General features: G+C 40.2%; 2 protein-coding genes across 6 annotated transcripts; one reads left to right on the top strand and one right to left on the bottom strand.

Moving 5' to 3' along the window:
- Positions 1-781: 781 nt before the first annotated feature.
- Positions 782-14,828, bottom strand: acp7 (acid phosphatase 7, tartrate resistant (putative)). Of its 3 annotated transcripts, none has more exons than XM_044166490.1 (14): positions 14,742-14,828; positions 13,320-13,451; positions 12,412-12,612; positions 12,146-12,328; positions 10,951-10,976; positions 9,934-10,031; positions 4,648-4,710; positions 3,649-3,763; positions 3,281-3,394; positions 2,453-2,519; positions 1,965-2,032; positions 1,801-1,872; positions 1,284-1,421; positions 782-1,172 (listed from the first exon to the last, which is right to left on the bottom strand). In XM_044166490.1, the coding sequence occupies exons 2-14, from the start codon at positions 13,426-13,428 to the stop codon at positions 1,107-1,109; spliced, it is 1,320 nt and encodes a 439-aa protein (XP_044022425.1). In that variant the 5' UTR covers positions 13,429-13,451; positions 14,742-14,828; the 3' UTR covers positions 782-1,106. The 3 variants fall into 3 exon arrangements, with proteins under 3 accessions (XP_044022425.1, XP_044022426.1, XP_044022427.1); XM_044166491.1 differs by lacking the exon at positions 14,742-14,828 and adding an exon at positions 13,618-13,757; XM_044166492.1 differs by lacking the exon at positions 14,742-14,828 and having other exon boundaries at positions 12,412-12,480; positions 12,557-12,612; positions 13,320-13,405.
- On the top strand, positions 14,216-17,329 carry LOC122861696 (KATNB1-like protein 1). 3 transcript variants are annotated; one of them, XM_044166494.1, is made up of 10 exons: positions 14,216-14,352; positions 15,019-15,128; positions 15,241-15,278; positions 15,370-15,646; positions 15,761-15,876; positions 15,974-16,024; positions 16,109-16,198; positions 16,357-16,464; positions 16,696-16,789; positions 16,891-17,329. In XM_044166494.1, exons 2-10 carry the CDS (start codon positions 15,024-15,026, stop codon positions 16,921-16,923), a joined length of 912 nt encoding a protein of 303 aa, XP_044022429.1. In that variant the 5' UTR covers positions 14,216-14,352; positions 15,019-15,023; the 3' UTR covers positions 16,924-17,329. The 3 variants fall into 3 exon arrangements, with proteins under 3 accessions (XP_044022429.1, XP_044022430.1, XP_044022428.1); XM_044166495.1 differs by lacking the exon at positions 15,241-15,278; XM_044166493.1 differs by having other exon boundaries at positions 15,370-15,876.
- The last annotated feature ends 171 nt before the right edge of the window (positions 17,330-17,500 follow it).

Here is a 17,500-nt window from a genome sequence, read left to right as displayed (position 1 = left end):
CATTGATTTTGTATATGTAGACTATGTCGTTTCAACAGAATTATGCAGAGCCACGATTAAACTCTGGCGCTAACAGACAGCTTGACAATGCAAAACACAGACGCATGCAGATCTGCGCTGGTTGTCTTCCAATATTCATCAGAGGCAGCATGCTGTTATAAGGAATTAATACCAACATAGTGGTGAGAGTCATGGCGTGAGCAACACTCCTCTGGGGAAAGCACTTTCTCCCACTCTGCATTTACCCAAGCCACAAGCATCCAGTTACATAACAGTCCTTTTGTGTTGGCGTAGACTTCCATGTGTCGTTTTTGTCTCAGGTCCTGAGGGCCACACAGATGGACAATGAAATGAGGTTCCAATATCCTGATAGGATTAGCTGAGGGAGAATATGTCATCTTGACAGAGTGATAGAAGGGAGATCTGATCTGTGTAAGTGCATTTCCAGGTTTTTGAAATGAAAAATGTGCTCTGAATGGAATGAGGCCTGGTGTCTGCCAGACTCATGCTGTCTATGTCTATTGTCAATGGATTATTCAGGCAGCGAGGACGGGACGTACATCTCCCTGTCAATGAAAAGTTAAACAAAAAATCATAGAAAAGGTTTCAGTCGTAGTCATCTGGACACTGTTTTCAGAATCAAGACGTTTCGGCTCCCATCCGGAAGTCATTCTCAATTCTGAAACCTTTTCTATGATAGAACACTCCTGGACGAATGTCTTAAACAAAAAATAATAATTAGACTACAGTGATGGTTTTGGAGGAAGGAACAATCCAGAGATCCACAAAAAATCAATTTATTCAAACATAAAACAATTTTTGATGCCCTGTTTACAAAACATTGTCTAGTAGAGCACCTCACAGCAAATTAGAGTTACATTATATACTGTACATTTGCAGTAGATGATTGTCATAAAGTGGTCTTCTTATTGGATATTTCATAGTGGAAAATGTCTGAAATCAAAACATTCACTACTTCTTCATTTGAAAAGTTGAATGACTAGGAATGAAAACGTTTCATCATCAGTGCATAATTGGTTTGATGCAGCAAAAGTTCAAAGTGCTTTTCCTGAGCAGATAGTTTTTTTTTTTAAGGATGGCAGTCATCAGAACCAGGCAGAGAAGCCATGCTTTTCTTTCACCACCCATATGCTGTCAATCACCTTGCCATACTGGAACACACAGAAAAGTCTTTGTTATCACTTGAGCAATACTCTTTGACCTTTAAATGCATCCTTTCACCTTTGCTGTGCTTGTGTGTGTGTTCTTCCATGTGTGCTTACCTGGTCATCAGAGACCTGCTCCAAGTAAATGTGGCTGGCGTTGACCACTTGCATGCGGGTGTAGCCGTAGTCTGTGCTGCGGAAAGCGCTCCACTCTTTGGGGTTTGGATTGAACCTGTCGGTCTTCTCTCTGCAGCCCTGCAGAGGAATCAGCAGTGATTAAACTGAATCTGCTTGTGATGAGCCGCATGCCTTTCTCGAGCTCTGTCCACAAAGCCCTGTGTGACATTTACAGCTGTGGCTGTGCCGCGGTGTGAGACTGGCCACATTTTGATATGCCGATGACTAATCCCTCTGTGGTTGGAATGACGAAGCATGCCCTGCTCTGCTCACCACCACATCAGAAAACACTTAACCAGAGGAACAGCTGGTACTAAACTCATGTGGCAGACCAACTGCTGCACAGAAAGGACTGTGTACAATACATAACATTGTTTTTGTTGATTCTGCTGTCAAATTATGTATCTATGTATGTGGAAAAACAATAAGAGTGATGCAGTGATGTGAAAGCACTTACAGCAGAGCCTGTGATAATGTGTACTGGAGCTTTCGGGTTCACATAAGGCTGCTCTTTGCTCCCATTGTACACCTAAAGAGAAAAACACAACAAGCTTCTTTCACTTATCCAAAACAAAGAATATAGATGTAAGAATGTGGTGAATTAAGAATGCAGGAGCTGACCTTGTCACCGTAGACAGGCCAAAGCCTCTCATATGTGTGCTCATGTGCCCACAACTCCAGATCCACTCCTGTAAAGGATATTTGATGACAGTCAGCAACCTTCTATAGAAAAAATAACTGCCCAAACAGCTCAATTAAACACATTTTGCTGTGTAATCTAATATTTCTCAGATCCTCTTCCCATTTAATTTTGAGATTTCTCTGCAATCAACAAAAGCTTAAGATCAGAGCAACCAAAACTCTCAAAGTTCCACCACAAGTTAAATAATTACATGCAACAAACAAAAGTCTGAGAAACGTAATACAGGAAAAACATTTGCAAATGGACTGTTGGGATGTCAACCAGACCAAAAGGCCTGCTTTTTTAATAAAGGATGTTTGGATTGCTCTGCTCTCTGCAACTGTGAGGACATTAGTCTGTCTGAGCAAATTTGTGATCTTAAACACCCATTAGCAGCACACAGCTGGTTGTCAAATAGAGACCATACCATAGCGGTAAAAAAGATCCTCTAGACCAGGAGCTGGCGGTTTGGTGTCATTCAGTCCCAGTCGGACCTGAGATATAACAGAGAGGAATAATGACAGCATGAACTGGCATTAGCGTCCGAAACACTACCTGCTACCTGAAACACTACCTGATAGAGCCCCATCATGCTCATGCCAGCCTCACTCCAAACAGTGCCAAGTGCTGAGAGAAGTAAGTCTAGATGGAAACTATTTGGTCCAAATTACAGTGATTATGACAGCATACCGTACTCAATGTGCTTATGGGCAGCGATGTGGACTGGCCAGATTGCAACACGCGTGACACGTCTGCTACCAGGGGCAATTAAAATGTCAGGCAACACAGCAGAAAAGGAATCCTACAAACACCTTTATGTGATGAAATCCTCTGTAGGCAATTTACAAAATGTTTTAAGGTAAAGATTTAAGTTCTATTGCTTGGCCAAATCAAATAAAATTATGCTAGGTACACAGTCGTATTACCAAAACACTAATAATTATGCTTTGCTAATAAAATGTCTGCCATCAGGAATGCAGCTAAGCTATTAGAACAGGAATTTCCACACTTGAGAACAAGCAGATGTGTGAGTGGCACCGTCCTCCTTTACTGAGCCAGACTTTAAAACTTCTCTTTACTTCCTGTTCTATGTACATGCTTCTTATAAAAGTGTCAGTATGAGTTTGATGCTTGATCACAAGTAACCTCAACACCAATACACTCTATGGCAGTGTGAAGAAATCAGTAGTTTAGGTTACTGTGCACATTAGAAAAAGTGTATGAATGAATGGTTGGTATTCTGTGGTTTACAAACATAAGAGTCAAACATGGTACAGTCGTCCTGGTCGTCATCGGAGCAGTACATGGGTCTGTGTCCCATGGTCATGATCCAAGGACGCACTGCTCGGTTCTCTGGCTTGTTGGCCTCCTAGGTTGGGAAAAGGAAATGGTGAGGACACGCAAATATAAATGTGTGCCCAACTTAGATAGGAAGACAGAGGTAATACAATTTTATTTGGAACAGTCTGAGAAATCAGTAGATTTATAACGGCAAAAGAGAGAATGGAACTACGTTGAAAGATAACTCAAAGGGAAAAGAGGAGAGAGTTAGAGAGAAAGTGTGGGAACAAAGGAGAGCACTTAGTCATCATCATCACGTGTAACTGGTGTGTGGTCATTAACCTCCAAGTCTTTCTTCAGCCACTCGTACTGCTTGAAGAGGAGCTCCAAGCCAAATTCGAGATAGAAATAAACCTCAGTGGAGAAGGAGATGATGTGTGCTGACCCCAGGTTCCAGCTGCGGACACACATCGTTAAAATGATACACAGCCTTGACCCAGTAGAGGAAGTATGCTGAAAGTCAGCCCGTAAGCAAGAACAGGCCTCACTTTAAACTCCAGATAGTGTGAAAAATACTCAAAAATCCAGGCAACGTTTTGTCTCTGACATTTTGCTGTTGAATGCAGTGCCAGATCCACTTTAGTGAATAAACTCCTTACTGTACTGTGAGTGTTGACATGTTCATCCTTGCGGGGTTAATGGAAAAGCATGTGTTCTGTACATGTGCACCGTATGTTATGAACTGAACAGTTTCCAGTAGCAGTTGTGAGGTTTCAGATTGCCTCTCCGGTGTTCCCCTCGGCCTCCCCTTGTTCCTAACCGTGCACATGACGGGAGGGCCCTAGGCCAGCAGGCCTGTCTGCGTCTAGGCCCATGGACTGAGGAGAGGGCAGCTGGCCTGTGGTCTAGCAAGGTATTATCTTACTGTCTGCGAGAAGGAGGTCTGTAACGGGCTGTGAGTCACCCAGTCAGATGTATAGCTCCTTTGTGTAGTCCCCATGTCCCTGAGATAGGAGAGGCAAACTAAACTAAGAGAAGGGAGCTCTCTCCTGCTGCCAATACCTCTGAGCTGCCTCTTACAGCTCATTTATGCTTACTGTAATACAGTAGGAGGTTTGGTAAACCTTCACATGATAGTTCACATGGGGCCCCTGTTGGAAAATAAATGATTTCTCTTTCCTAGCTCTGTGTGTGCAGCTGGCATCCACTTTTGATTGGAAGTTGTCTTGTCAAAACTGCTTGTGGTTCTTTCACATGCTTAAGCACGACAAAGTCCACCTTAACTAAAGCAACAACTGACTGGCTTATTCCATAAGACCGACATATTTTCTTCTCCCTCACCTGTACCACAGGCTCTCAGTCTGGCCTGGCATGCTGAAGCGATTCCTATAGTTGGAGAAGTTACTGTGAACAAACAAGATAAGGAAAAACAGTTAGTTAGATGGACTGAACAAACAATCTGCGTTCTTTGAATATCTAAGAAACAGCAATCAACAACACAGACTTCTGCTCTAAAAAAGCTAAAACTGCAATACACTGATGAGAATTCTCAGCTTTGCTATAAAATATAATGAACCAGCGATTCTTAAAATAACTGCCTAGTTTTGGTGCAATTCTTTGTTTTCTGTCACTTTTCAGTTTTCATTTCAACCTGGAAGAAAAGTCAGGGTGGTATATCATCGGATAAAGATGACCATCAAACTGTGGTGACGACAACTGCTTAAAAAATATATATATGTAGCTAGTTTTAGACATTCTGAGAAACCGTACACTTTGCTGTAGCCAGGCTATCAGTGGCTGCCTCTCCAAATTAAAGGCTGCAGAAAAACATGGACGTAGCCTCTGCGACATCGCCCTACAAGTTTCTGATGGGATATTTTGAAGCTTAGGATCATGGTCAGTTTCTGGAGCCAGATAATCAAAATTTGGGCAACGTAGGGGCGCCTGGGTGGAGCTGAGATGGGGTGAGCAAGTAGGAGCCACCATGGCTGAGTGTACTACACCTGTCAATTAAGAAAACAAGCCTCTAAATATACCCCTCTTAAAACCATGACATCTTCTTTAAAGAAAACTGTAATTTTAGATCCAGCGGCCATTAGAGGAGTCATATCTTAAGGCACTTCCACAGCTGTTTCAGTACTTGTTGAGTTGTGGTGGTTCCTAGTTGATCCAGATATAGTAGGATGCTTGCAGTGATCAATTCACCACTACACTTATCTATCACTGCTGCCACAATCGCCACCACTAATTTTTAGACACTTTGCACCAGACTACAAAACACAGACGTGCCATTTAATACAAGAAATAATAAAAAAAAAACAACTCTAAGAAATATTACAATGGGTGCACCATGCAAGAGGGAAAAAGTATTTCATGGAAAGCTTTCGCTGACGCCAACCCACCAGTCTCTTTTCACGGTTTTTAATTTCAGAATGAAAGCAGGAGCCAATCTTCTCAATGGGGCATTAACTAAGCGAGGTGATGGGAATGATTGTTTTCTTATCTTACATAAGGAGGGGGAAAAAAAGGCACTATTCTGGACTGTAGCCGGGTCAGGGTGGGACAGTTCAGATCTCTGCACTCACTGGGTTAATGTAGGGTTAGGAGTAACTTGAGAAGAGCGGGGTCAGAGGTCAAAGACCAAGAGCAGGGACACAAAAGGAGGATCACAGAGACTTTTACTAATGCTGAATAAGTCTAAAACTAATGAGACCTGGAGTTTCTGTGGACACCAAGTTCTGGATTAAATGGCCAGGGTCAGGATGATAATGCAGTAAAGGCCAGTTTGTCCACTGTGATCATTTAGCAGCACGAAGGAGAATACTATTTCACTCTCTTTACGTTCATCTTGAAAACTTTGTTTAGGTGTCTATCATACTACTCAAATCAACATAATCCTTAACAATAAGTAGCTAAAACTTCTAATTTCATTTTCAAGTCCTGATTATTAGGGAAATACTTGAAACAAGTATAACAGCATTTACAACAATACATCAACTGAAATTTATTGTATATCCTAATCCAACCACACCAGTAACGTAAGCTAAAAGAGAGCTAAAGATGAGATCTGCTCCTGTGAAAATCTGTTACAATCTGGAGTTCTCTGTCATGGCGCTGAACCAGGAATAGTCATAAAATGGGCTCATACTCCCATCTTGTGGCTAGGAATTGTACCAGCAAACATGCAGAGGGATCTGTGCAGGCACTATCTACTTAGTAGAAATAAACAATCAATTTTTTATTCAGTAAAATAATACACATTCTCTCTAGGAATCCAAACAGAGAGATATAACCGGGCACGCTCTGAGGGAAAGGATTAGCCTGTAGAAATAAAGTCAACCGCAGGTTTTAAAGGCTCTCCTTTTGTGGCTCAGGGGTGGAAAAAGTGATTGTGTACAAATATGATAAACTTATATTTGTTTCATTAATCTGCAGTATGAGAGCCCAACGTAACATGTGAGTCATCCTCTGTAAAACAAAGCATGCTTGTTTCCATGTGTACTGTGCTTTTCCATTAGAATAAGATGGAGATAGAAATCTGGTGGCTGTCAAATTCAATGTGAACAACTTGACTCTTAAACTGACCCAACAAGACTTTCCCTCCTCATCAAATCTTCCTTTTCATCATCTGATGAGCTTAATCCAGGCCGGTAGAGAAATTAAAGGAACCACTTGTAGTCTTCAGGAAGCATGTCACTAGCTGCCATCACAGGACATTGTCTCAAACAGTGACGGTTAATTCCCTGTCCCTCCAAGGGCCTGATGAACCATATTGTGCTTGGTGAACAAAGACAGTCTTGATTGGGGCCTTAGCATCTTCAGTGGATCCACTGTTCTCATCCTGCTGGAATGCTGACTAAAAACTTTTGTGGTCAGCCCTGTTTCAATTGCCTTTCACCCATTAGGTTTTTGAGGTTGGAAATAGAGAGGAACAGAGAAGTACAGTGAGAGAGAGCACAACAGAGAGCGAGGGAGAAAAGCAGGGGCCAGCTACTGGGAATATTTGGATTCTTAACAACACCGCAGAACAAAACACACATTTAGGTATAGGAGATGGAGAGAGGAGCTGGATTCCTGGTTATGTAATGCAGCGAGCTGGTTCTTGATATCAGGTTCTTATGTCAGGATGCAGTGCCAAGAAAAAGAGACTACTGTTAGCAGCTCCTTAATAAAAACCAGGCAGTGGTCACATTACACATGGTGAGGACTGTCTCAGTATAGCAGTGGCAAGTAAATATTATGGTGCAAGATCAGGCACCTTTAAATGTTTCAAATGCATGAACACACAACTAACTCCATCAGATGTGTTTGGATTTTAGGGATACATTATCTGCTGATCTTCAGGATTAATAGCATCTGAAGCTGCTGAAGGTTTGCTCTACTTTGTACACCTCTTTAATAATCTTGTATCATCTTCAACAAAATAACATTGAACTGAACTCAGAACTTTACTCCGAAATGGACTGAACACATTTGACTAACAAGGAGACATATTATATCATATTACATCAGCAAGACAGATTATAGGTTACCATTCATACACAGTGGTACATTTTTGTTCAGTATTAGGTTGTTCATACAAACCACTCTGATTCATTATTTTCAAAAGCTGCAAACAGACTCAGATTTAATCAAAAATATAGCCGCAGGCAGCAATGGGTGGGTTCAAACCTGCAGTATTTTCGCTCAACGGAAGGAAACAGCTGGATCGGTCAAAATTAAAGCCGCAGGCAGCAACAAGTGAAGTCACTTCAGTTTGCTTAATTCTCTTTGAAAGAAGGAGTGAGACCAATCAGACACTTGTTCCATCATCACAAAGCCTGCAGCGATTCAATAATTGCGCACTCAAAGTTTCGCCATTCGTCCCCCCTTCATTGGATTTGAACGAAACTCGGTATGCACATTAGTGCTGGATGTCTCCTGTGAGTTTAATATGGATTGCTTCACTTGCACCAATCAATATGGCACTTTATATTTTGGTTAATACTTGCCCCAGGAGCATGCATGGCAAATTTGGTAAAATTCTGTCCACCAGGTTTTGAGGTACAGCGCCCCCTAAAGGTCGAGCTCATAATGCTTTGGCACGCCTATTCCTAAACATGGACTCAAGATATCTTCCAAGATTTATGATGATAGGACAAATCGTTAATGAGTTATGGCCAATTTTGTGCTAAGCCCCGTCCTTGGTTTTTGGTTGATGGTTGATTGATTTGGTGTTGATTGAGTCAAAATTAAAAAAGTTCTATTCATTTTACTGTTTTTCACATTATGCAAATTTGCAAAAAATCCATCATGACAGACTTCAATGGTCCAGAAGGCTTTTTGTAGAGCACAGTGAGCTGGACTTGTGAGAGAAATTTCAAGTCAATCAGAGTCACGGTGTGAGGAAGCACATGCACATCATTTCCAGTTCTTGGGCTCGGTTTCGTTTTTCTAGCTCATTCCAGCTCACGGCAATTTGAGCAGCGGCATAAGACAAATAATAACAATATACAGACACCAACCCGCAAAGCGAGAGAACCCTAAAAATCGTCAAACAAGGCAGCATTGTGGGGACATAATAATAAAGCTAAAGGGACAAAAACGCAATATGAATATGTCAGATTATCAATGTACAACTCACTGCATGTACAATAGCACCGAGGGCTGTTACAATTTATTTAGGGCTGCAATTAATTATTATTTTCATTATCAATTAATCTGCAGATTATTTTCTTAATTAACCAATTAAACATTATGTAGATAAAATGTCACAAAATAGTGAAAAAAGGGTGGGCTTTTTTCATTATTTTGTTTTTTTCAGTTTCCCAGATTTCAAACTCAAATTGCATGTTTTGTCTGACCAACAGTCCAACACTGAAAGATATTCAATTTACTATTATGTAAGACAAAGAAAAGCATCAAATCCTCCTTTGAGACACAGGAACCAGCTGAGGATTTTTGCTTGAAAAATAGTGATTAATCACTCAGTTGCTGCGTTGTTCTCTCCTCAATGTCCTGTGTCTCAGTCCAGAAACTTTTCCAGGCTTAAATGTAATCAGCACATTCAGTGAAGAGGAGTCAAAACGCAGTTCCCACCACCGCGAGCCCTCTCTAGGAACTGAAAAACAGATAGTGAGCTGATGATTCCCAGTCAGATAAATGTTTGTTTTGGGGAGCGTTGCCTTGTTTAGATGTTGGTGGTTCCTGGCCCTGCTCCAGCGTTTAGAGACCAAAATAGCTCCCATCTGTTTTAATGGTACAGTGAAGTGTTTTCGGCAGAGCAAAGTGTGTTCTTTATAGGGGACAAACTGCGGCTGATCAGGAAGCTTGTTTTGTTGGGGGTTCACAATCCCATACATACTCACATACTTCACATTTACAGGTAGCCAGTTCTGAATGCAATTTGTAATGGAGTGTCTGGCAAGTCTCTCTCACCAATATGGAATACAGAATGTACCACTGTTTTTATATATATTCCTCCAAAAAGGAAAACAGTCAGACAGCCTCCACGTTCACTGGCTGGGAATTTCTCTTGACACTGTCACTGTTAAGAAACAACTCATCACCAAATGTCTGTCTGAGTTCATTTATCAATAAATCCAAAAAGACTAAATGTCAAGTAGAGCAAGAAGAAATTCCACTTACTATGTTGCTTCGTGGTTGCCTGGACAGGTCATGTAGGGCACATAGGCTGCTATGGATTGGACCTGCCTCATGAACTCATCTCCAATCCTGGCATTGTCCTGGAACAGTGTCATTCAGCCGATAAAGATGACATCAAAGACTTTCCCGTTAGACAACAATGTTTAATTTTTCTCCATTCACCGATATTCAGCCAAAATTGATTTTAAGAAGTACAGTATGTCAGTCCATTTTCCAGACCGCTTCAGGAATGTATCATCAGCCATCAAGCAAACCTCACTGAAACCAGAGGCGTTTGTTTCCTTTTTTCTACACACAGCTTTTAAAAACACACTGCGGTTCATGGCTGTACTGATGGCTTTTACCTGCCACAGCCATTAATGACCTTTCGGACAAAATTCCCTTTCTCTGTTTTTCTATTTATAATATCAGTGAAGCCGCAGGATGTACTTTCACATTCCAACTAAAAACACAGCTTGGATGAATTATAATTATTAATTTTTGCAGTAGTCTGCTGATTGCATTTAGCATTTCTCCATATTTTAAAAAAAAGGCATGAATAATGCAGGAACTCTATTCAGGAAAAATTATATTAGCATCCAAGACAAAGTTTTGTCCACTAAATATCACAGATGACAGTTGGGAGGTTTTCAGAGAAGATATGTTATTGGGACTTAAGATTTGGGGTTTTGAATGGCACTTATTTTATTCAAGAAATACTTGGGCGACATGACCCTAACTCTCGTCTTTCACCGCAGGCTTAAGGCATTTCACAGTAACACTAATCATCTACTGCATGTCTCAACCACAGCTGACAGCCTTTTCATGCACTGATAATAAATAGTGGTGAGTCTTGGGACGGGGGCAGTGGAGAAAGGTAAAGTGGCTTATCTCATCTGTCATTGTGAAATTAGTGGAATTAAGAATATATACGCTATTGCTGAAAGAAATTTACTGTCAGTGACCTTAACTGGGCAAGAAGTGTGATCAGAGTTCATAATATTGAAAAGAGTAAAATACCTCATGCATATCGTAGGCAAAGTCCCCTATAAAACATAAAAAAAATACAGATTAGAATGAATCTTTTAAATATTTTTAGATTTTTACTCTCCCACAGTACAGGGTAACAACAATATATATATATTTTGTGCACTGTGCCAAAATTTGTTTCCCCAAAAAGTTATGTTTACTTGGAAGTTAGCCTTTATTTAATTCTCAGTTTAATCGTTTTGTCATTAAACACAGACTTTATTATAGGAATAATGCACTTAAAGGAATAGTTTTGGGAAATATGTTTAATCGCTGTCTTGCAGAGAGTTAGATGAGACGATCGATTCCATTGTCATGTATGTACACTATAATATGAAGCTAGAGCCAGCAGGCAGTTTTGGTTTGCTTACCTGCCTACCAGCACCTCTAAAGCTCACTAATTAATACATTATATCTTGTTTCTTTATTCCATACAAAAAAAGAAATGTATAAACAACAATTTGTGGTTTGTCGAGGGTCATTCGTGTTTTTTGCGAGTTTCACGGCCATCATAGTTTCTCCTACACGCTTGGAAGGGGAGGGTGATGTGAGCGGTATTCAAATGGTTGCAAACTGCAACTTCACCTCTAGATCCTACCACCAAATGTCAAACTATACCTTTATTAAATGACTAGCGGACTACGGTTAGCTTCAAACGTAATTTGATCTCACTTTATGAGGCAATCAAAGAAGTATATTCTCTGTAAACTTGTAAAGTGGCTGTAAAACAGTGTTTATCTTAGTGTTTCATTTGACAAGCCAAAAAAAGAAAAGAAAAATTATACTGTTATACTTTTATTCCCTGGCATGAAATTGAGACCGGGGAAAAAATCTAGAGAGCCAGAGATTCAGTCCCATTTTTGGGCGAACACATTTTGGCACAACAGACCCATATTCTGTTTAGATTCTACTCCCTACCTAGGCCTATTCATTTTTATTTTCAACTGTGAAATGAGCAAGCAAGTGATTGGCATCCAACTCATATTGTTCAAAAGAAAAACATACAAATGACGAATAGGTATTATTATGCTGATTACAGTAATTACCATCATGATATATTACCTCTTCATAAGACATCTCTGTTGGAATCCGGATAGCTTACTTGATTTGATTTGTGTTAATACAGTCTGTTGCCAGGTATCTGTGGATGACTACCGCCTTAAGACAACATCAGTGTGGAGCTTACCTATGTGCAGGATGACATCGTACATGCCAAGCTGTGTCTCCTTTTGCAGTCGAGCCAGAGACTGAGGGTTCTCGTTGCCCAGGTCACCGTACAGAGCAAACCTGGGACTGAAACTAGTGCTGTCATTTAGAGCAATGAAGGAGAACACATCGCTCCAGCCCTCATCACTCCCACAGTGGTAGACTGAAATTACATAGGAAAAAATCTTTAACATGTTTATATGGAGAAACCAAAGTGAAAGTCAGTAATATTAAAGCTCCACCCACCATAAGCAGCAGCAGGTTTGAGACCTGTGAGAGTGACTCTGTGGATGTACATCTTCCTCTTCTCCTCTCCTGAGTCCACAAACAGAGTAGTGTCACCTTTGGCACTCATCTCAAAGAGCCGACCCCCCATAAGGCCATACTCCACCTTGCTCTCTGTCTTGTTGAAGGTGGTCCAGGTCACTACCATTGAACCTGGCACTCCTGTGAAGAAAAGCCCACTTATTGATATTGTGATGTAGACTGATCTGACAGAACTACTGGATTCACTTACTGATGCATTTCTACAAGCCAAGAGATGCTTATGAAAAGGCTGACTTTGCACACCTGTGGTGCTTTTGATCTTGCTGCTGGCAAGATATAACCATCGGAAAGCTGAGTTGAGCTGATGACTGGCCAGGTAGTTTCATCAAGACATCAACTCATTTAATGACTACCACATTTCACCTTCATAAGGAATGAACGAAAGAATATTTAGGCTGGACAGACTCTGTGTGAACTGAGGGTAACATCATGCTATATGTATGGCAGTTGAGGCAATTATCTGGTGCCTTTAACCTAAATGACTTACAGAGAGTGCACAGGAAGTGTTTCAGTGCACCAGGACACTTCAACAGGACATGTTGTTGTTGAAGTGTGAAGGCCTTCAGCCATTAAATTAGCTGCATTACATGAAACACACAGACATTTTTTTAACATGAAAACAACTGAAAGTGAATTTGAGCTGCAGAGCTATGGAACAGTAACAAAAAGTTCTACACTATAAATACACCAGTGCTATCAGTCATTATATTATTGAGTGATTTGTATAAAAACATCTGTAAATCTGCAATCCATATGATCTGGAAGCTGGTTTGAATTACTAAGTGGAAAATTGTATTTTGTATTTATTTTAAATTGTAAACACTTACCTGGATAAGAGAGGTGCACCTGCTCAGGCTGGGTCCAAATGGGAGGAACACCGAGGACCAACAGGGGTGCAAGGCTTAACAAGGCATAGGCAGCATGAGCAGGCACCATTTTAACACTGGACTGCAGAAATCCTGGTAACACACACCCAGAAAATAAAACTATTTTGTCGCTGTAATCACACGATCTTCAAAGCCTTTGTGCCAAACATCACATGACACTGAGTCTATTGATTTAAAACCAAGTTGATCAATGTGTCTCTTTTGAAATGATACACAGTAGAGCCTTAAAATATCCTACCTGACCTCAGTGCCAGTTTACGCAGTACTCTGTGGCAGCACTATACACACACACACACACACACACAGACAGACTGTGACAGACAGACTCGGTCTCTAAACAGTCAACCCATATGTTGAAAATGCAGAACCAAAACAGCAGAATCAGCAAGAGCAATGCGGAAAGAGATGATGTGTCAATAAAAGCAGCTGATGTTGTCTTTCATTGTGCATTCAGGGAAGTTCTACTGTCAAAGTGAGCTAAAGTACAGCAGAGATTAGGGCACAAGCCAAGGCTTGCCTCAGACCAATAAAGTGCTAAGGCAAACAGCTGTTATGCCTCACTGATCGGGATAAAGGCACTGTCATGGCTCATGAAGGCAAAAGCATGTGCAAATTTCATTAGAGCCAATAACACTATACCAGCTGATCTCATTTATTTGTTATGGTAGCTGCCTCTCTTGTTGAATAAGTCTATCAGTGAGATCGGCTGAATGGGAGCATGACTTAAAACCACAAGTCTACACCACTGCTTTAAGGAAGTGTTTGTTTTTGAAATTTGCCCCATTGATATCTCAATAGTCGCTAGAGGGTGCACACTGCACACAAACTGCATTATGAATAGGGTGCTTTATTCTCTGATACTGGGTGGTATTATCAGTTGAAATTGCATGTTAGCTAGTTTAGTTAGCAGTCTCCTAAAATAATCAAAGGGAAGATTTAACTATATTGTCTCTGCATAAGAAAGGAAAACAAGGTGAGTAACGTTACACCATTTAGGATACGTTATTTGTCTCACGTTTGTTTCAAGTGTTGTAACCATAGACTGTATAAAACAGGTTGTAACGCAGTTATGATTTGCTGTGAAGGTTATAGACTGCTTCCTAGACCATCGGTTATAACGTTAAACCGTGGTAACCAGCTGTTATTATTACCTTTTAGCTGGCTAATTCTTACCGCTGTTAATAACAACTAAATCACTTTACGTACGTGTGCCGTTGCGCACTTACGCCGTTACGCCTTTTTACTTCGTTTCTGAATAACGCTTACAGTTTAAAGATAATGATTAAGGCTCTCCAAAAGCCCAAACACTGTTTGACCCGAACAAGTTAGCTAAATGTTAAATTAGTAACTAAAAACACTCACAACACGACTCAGCTGTTTGGCCCGGGAGCAGCTCCTGACTACGTCATTGGACAGATGAACAACAATGCCCACGTGTATTGTGGGAAATTGCGTTTTAATGTGTTTAGCCTGGAGAACCCGTAAGACTGTATGATAAAAACTTTATTTTTTTTAACAGCTTCTCTCATAATGCCTGTTTTCTTATATATACTGGCTTAACATATTGTTAAAGACATAGTAAAATGCTGTGTGAATGGTTTGAATAGTAGATTTAGAGACATGTATTCTCTTTCTCTAGGTCTAATGGACTCCAACAGTGAAGACAAGTACCAAAATACTGAACATGCCTTACCACAGGATGCAGCCCAGTACAGGGTGACATATCCTCATGGGAGGAACACAAAAGAGGTGAGCTGGGTGACACATTATAGTACATAAATGTATTTATGTATGGTGGACCTCTTTTGCTGCTTATAATTGTGTTATTTATCACCATGCAAAATGTATTTTTTATATGCAGGCAGATTATGATAAAAACGAGGAGTTCAACAAAAAGAGGTAGGCCATGCATGCTTTGTGGTTACATTACAGCAAGTGCATAATGTCATTTGGTTTTCAACAGAATGTTTGAACATTTCACCCTGCCCAGGTATGCACTGAGTCGCTCTGGCAACAACCCAGGCAGAGTGAAGCGGGTCGTGTCATGTAAGAGGAAGACCCATCATCTGACGGTGGCTCGGAGGAAGCAGCTCGGGACCGGGAGGACTTATGAAGCTGCAAACAAGGAGAATGAGATGAAGTACATGCAGGACATGCAACAGGAGATATTTGACATGGACCCTTGGGAGTTCCCACTAAATGTCAGTAATATCCACAAGACGGGTAGAAGTGGTTCTGAACAAGATGACTACTGTACACTCGCTGAGGTTAGAAATACTATTACGGCTCAGACTATATTTCTGTTTCTTGTGTTGTTGTTTTTTATGAATTACTGCGTTACTAATATGCAGATAAAACCTGAACCTAATGATGTTTTTCAGCTCACAGGGGATCATAGCATAATGACTGATGTGCTCTTTGGGAGAAATCTGAGACTGAAAGTGTCTTTAACATTGTGGCAGAGAAATGTTGGAGAGCTGTTGACATACTTTCTGAGGTACGAACATGTAGTGTGTATTTGGTTTCAGATGTGTGACACGCAGTGATGTTTGCAAGAATTTCAAAAGTGTTGTTACTTCACTCTCTCTGTACAGAATCCAAGACACTGGGGTGTTTGTTGATTTTCTCCCACTGATAAGCAAAAGGTGAGGGACTTGAATTTTTCAAAAGTCTATGTAACACTGACTACAAGTGGAGTAAATGTTACTTTAATCAAATTTTCTCTGCAGCATTGATGAGGATTCCCCCAGGATCACCATTGGCTGTTGTGTTGACATCTTTCCTTTAGTTAAGAAAGTCCTCACCACTCCATATGAAGAGTGAGTGTCCGTGCTGTAATGAAGTGTTTTGTTTTTGCAATGTATTTGAATTATTACAGAATGAAACGCATTATGCACATAGATGAACAGACAGTATGTTGCAGGATAATCACTGTACAGAAATGCAAAGAACTGAAGATTGTCTTTGATTTTCACAGGTACCTTATTGTTGGTTTAAAGTGGATAAATTCAGTTTTGAAAAACTGGTGGGAAGAACTAAGAGCAAGTGGATATAGTGGCTCAGCTAAACCTCTGTTGCATGATAAGTAAGTGTTGCTGTGTTTTATGAGCTGTAAGATACTAAAGAGATTCAAACTGTGTATATTCAAGCAAGGCTTTATTATCAAAGCAGAAAAACATTTAGGACACAGTAAAGAAAATGTATATCATTAATTAATAATCAAAAAGCTGTAATCACCCCTATCATTTGTTCAGTCACTCAGCCTTTATAATAGATACATAACAGTAACTAAACTATTCATTTAACTTTGTTACAGAAATTTCCAGGCCTTTAATCAGCAGTTACTGGAATTATGGCATCAGGAACCTTTACTGAAATTTGTTCCAGGAACTGCTGGAGACATGGCAAAGGTCAGTGCTGCATGTATGAATAAATCATCACCACTGTAATTGTTGGCTTTGAATTTTCTTATACGAGAAATGTCTTACGTACATCATCTTTTTCCCCTTAGGTCATTGATTCTTTCCTGTCTCTACTTACCTGATGGCCATGAAGAGCCAGATAACAAGTCAATTAGGATTCAAAGAATCCTAAGTAGAATCGTTAGATTGGAGCTGCTTTTGTTTCCACAGAGAAGTGCCTTTTAGTTTGTACTGTACCTGTCCTGAGGTGATGTCAGTAGAGCTTGATGTATTTATTGGCTTGACCAACTTGAACAGAAGTACTGAGAATGTACCATATTGATTTAATCATGTGGCAAATTTGATTTGATTGTCTTTTCATTGCCCAAGTAGGATGTTGTAATTATGATTAATTACTTATGTCACAGAAACTTGGAGGCTTTCATGAATTTAAGAATGAATGTAAGAATATTGTTTCATTGATATGTTGTGTGTATCTATTCTCTTTATTTGCCCCATTGGAATAAAGTTTGTATTTAAACATTTTAAGTTTGTGGTAGGTTTTGTGGTTGGTATTGAAATTAATATTTGTTACAACCCAAACAAAGGGTGTAATTCCCTTCTTCTGGGGAAGAAGACAGCACTGATATGTTTCCATTTTATTAAACACAAAACACACACTAACCCTAACCCTGTGGGACTGTGCATGCTGTACTTTAA

Source organism: Siniperca chuatsi, linkage group LG15, assembly GCF_020085105.1.
Source record: "Siniperca chuatsi isolate FFG_IHB_CAS linkage group LG15, ASM2008510v1, whole genome shotgun sequence".
Lineage (NCBI taxonomy): Eukaryota > Metazoa > Chordata > Actinopteri > Centrarchiformes > Sinipercidae > Siniperca > Siniperca chuatsi.
Note: the sequence above shows the minus strand (reverse complement) of the source record. Positions and strands in the feature narration are given on the sequence as shown.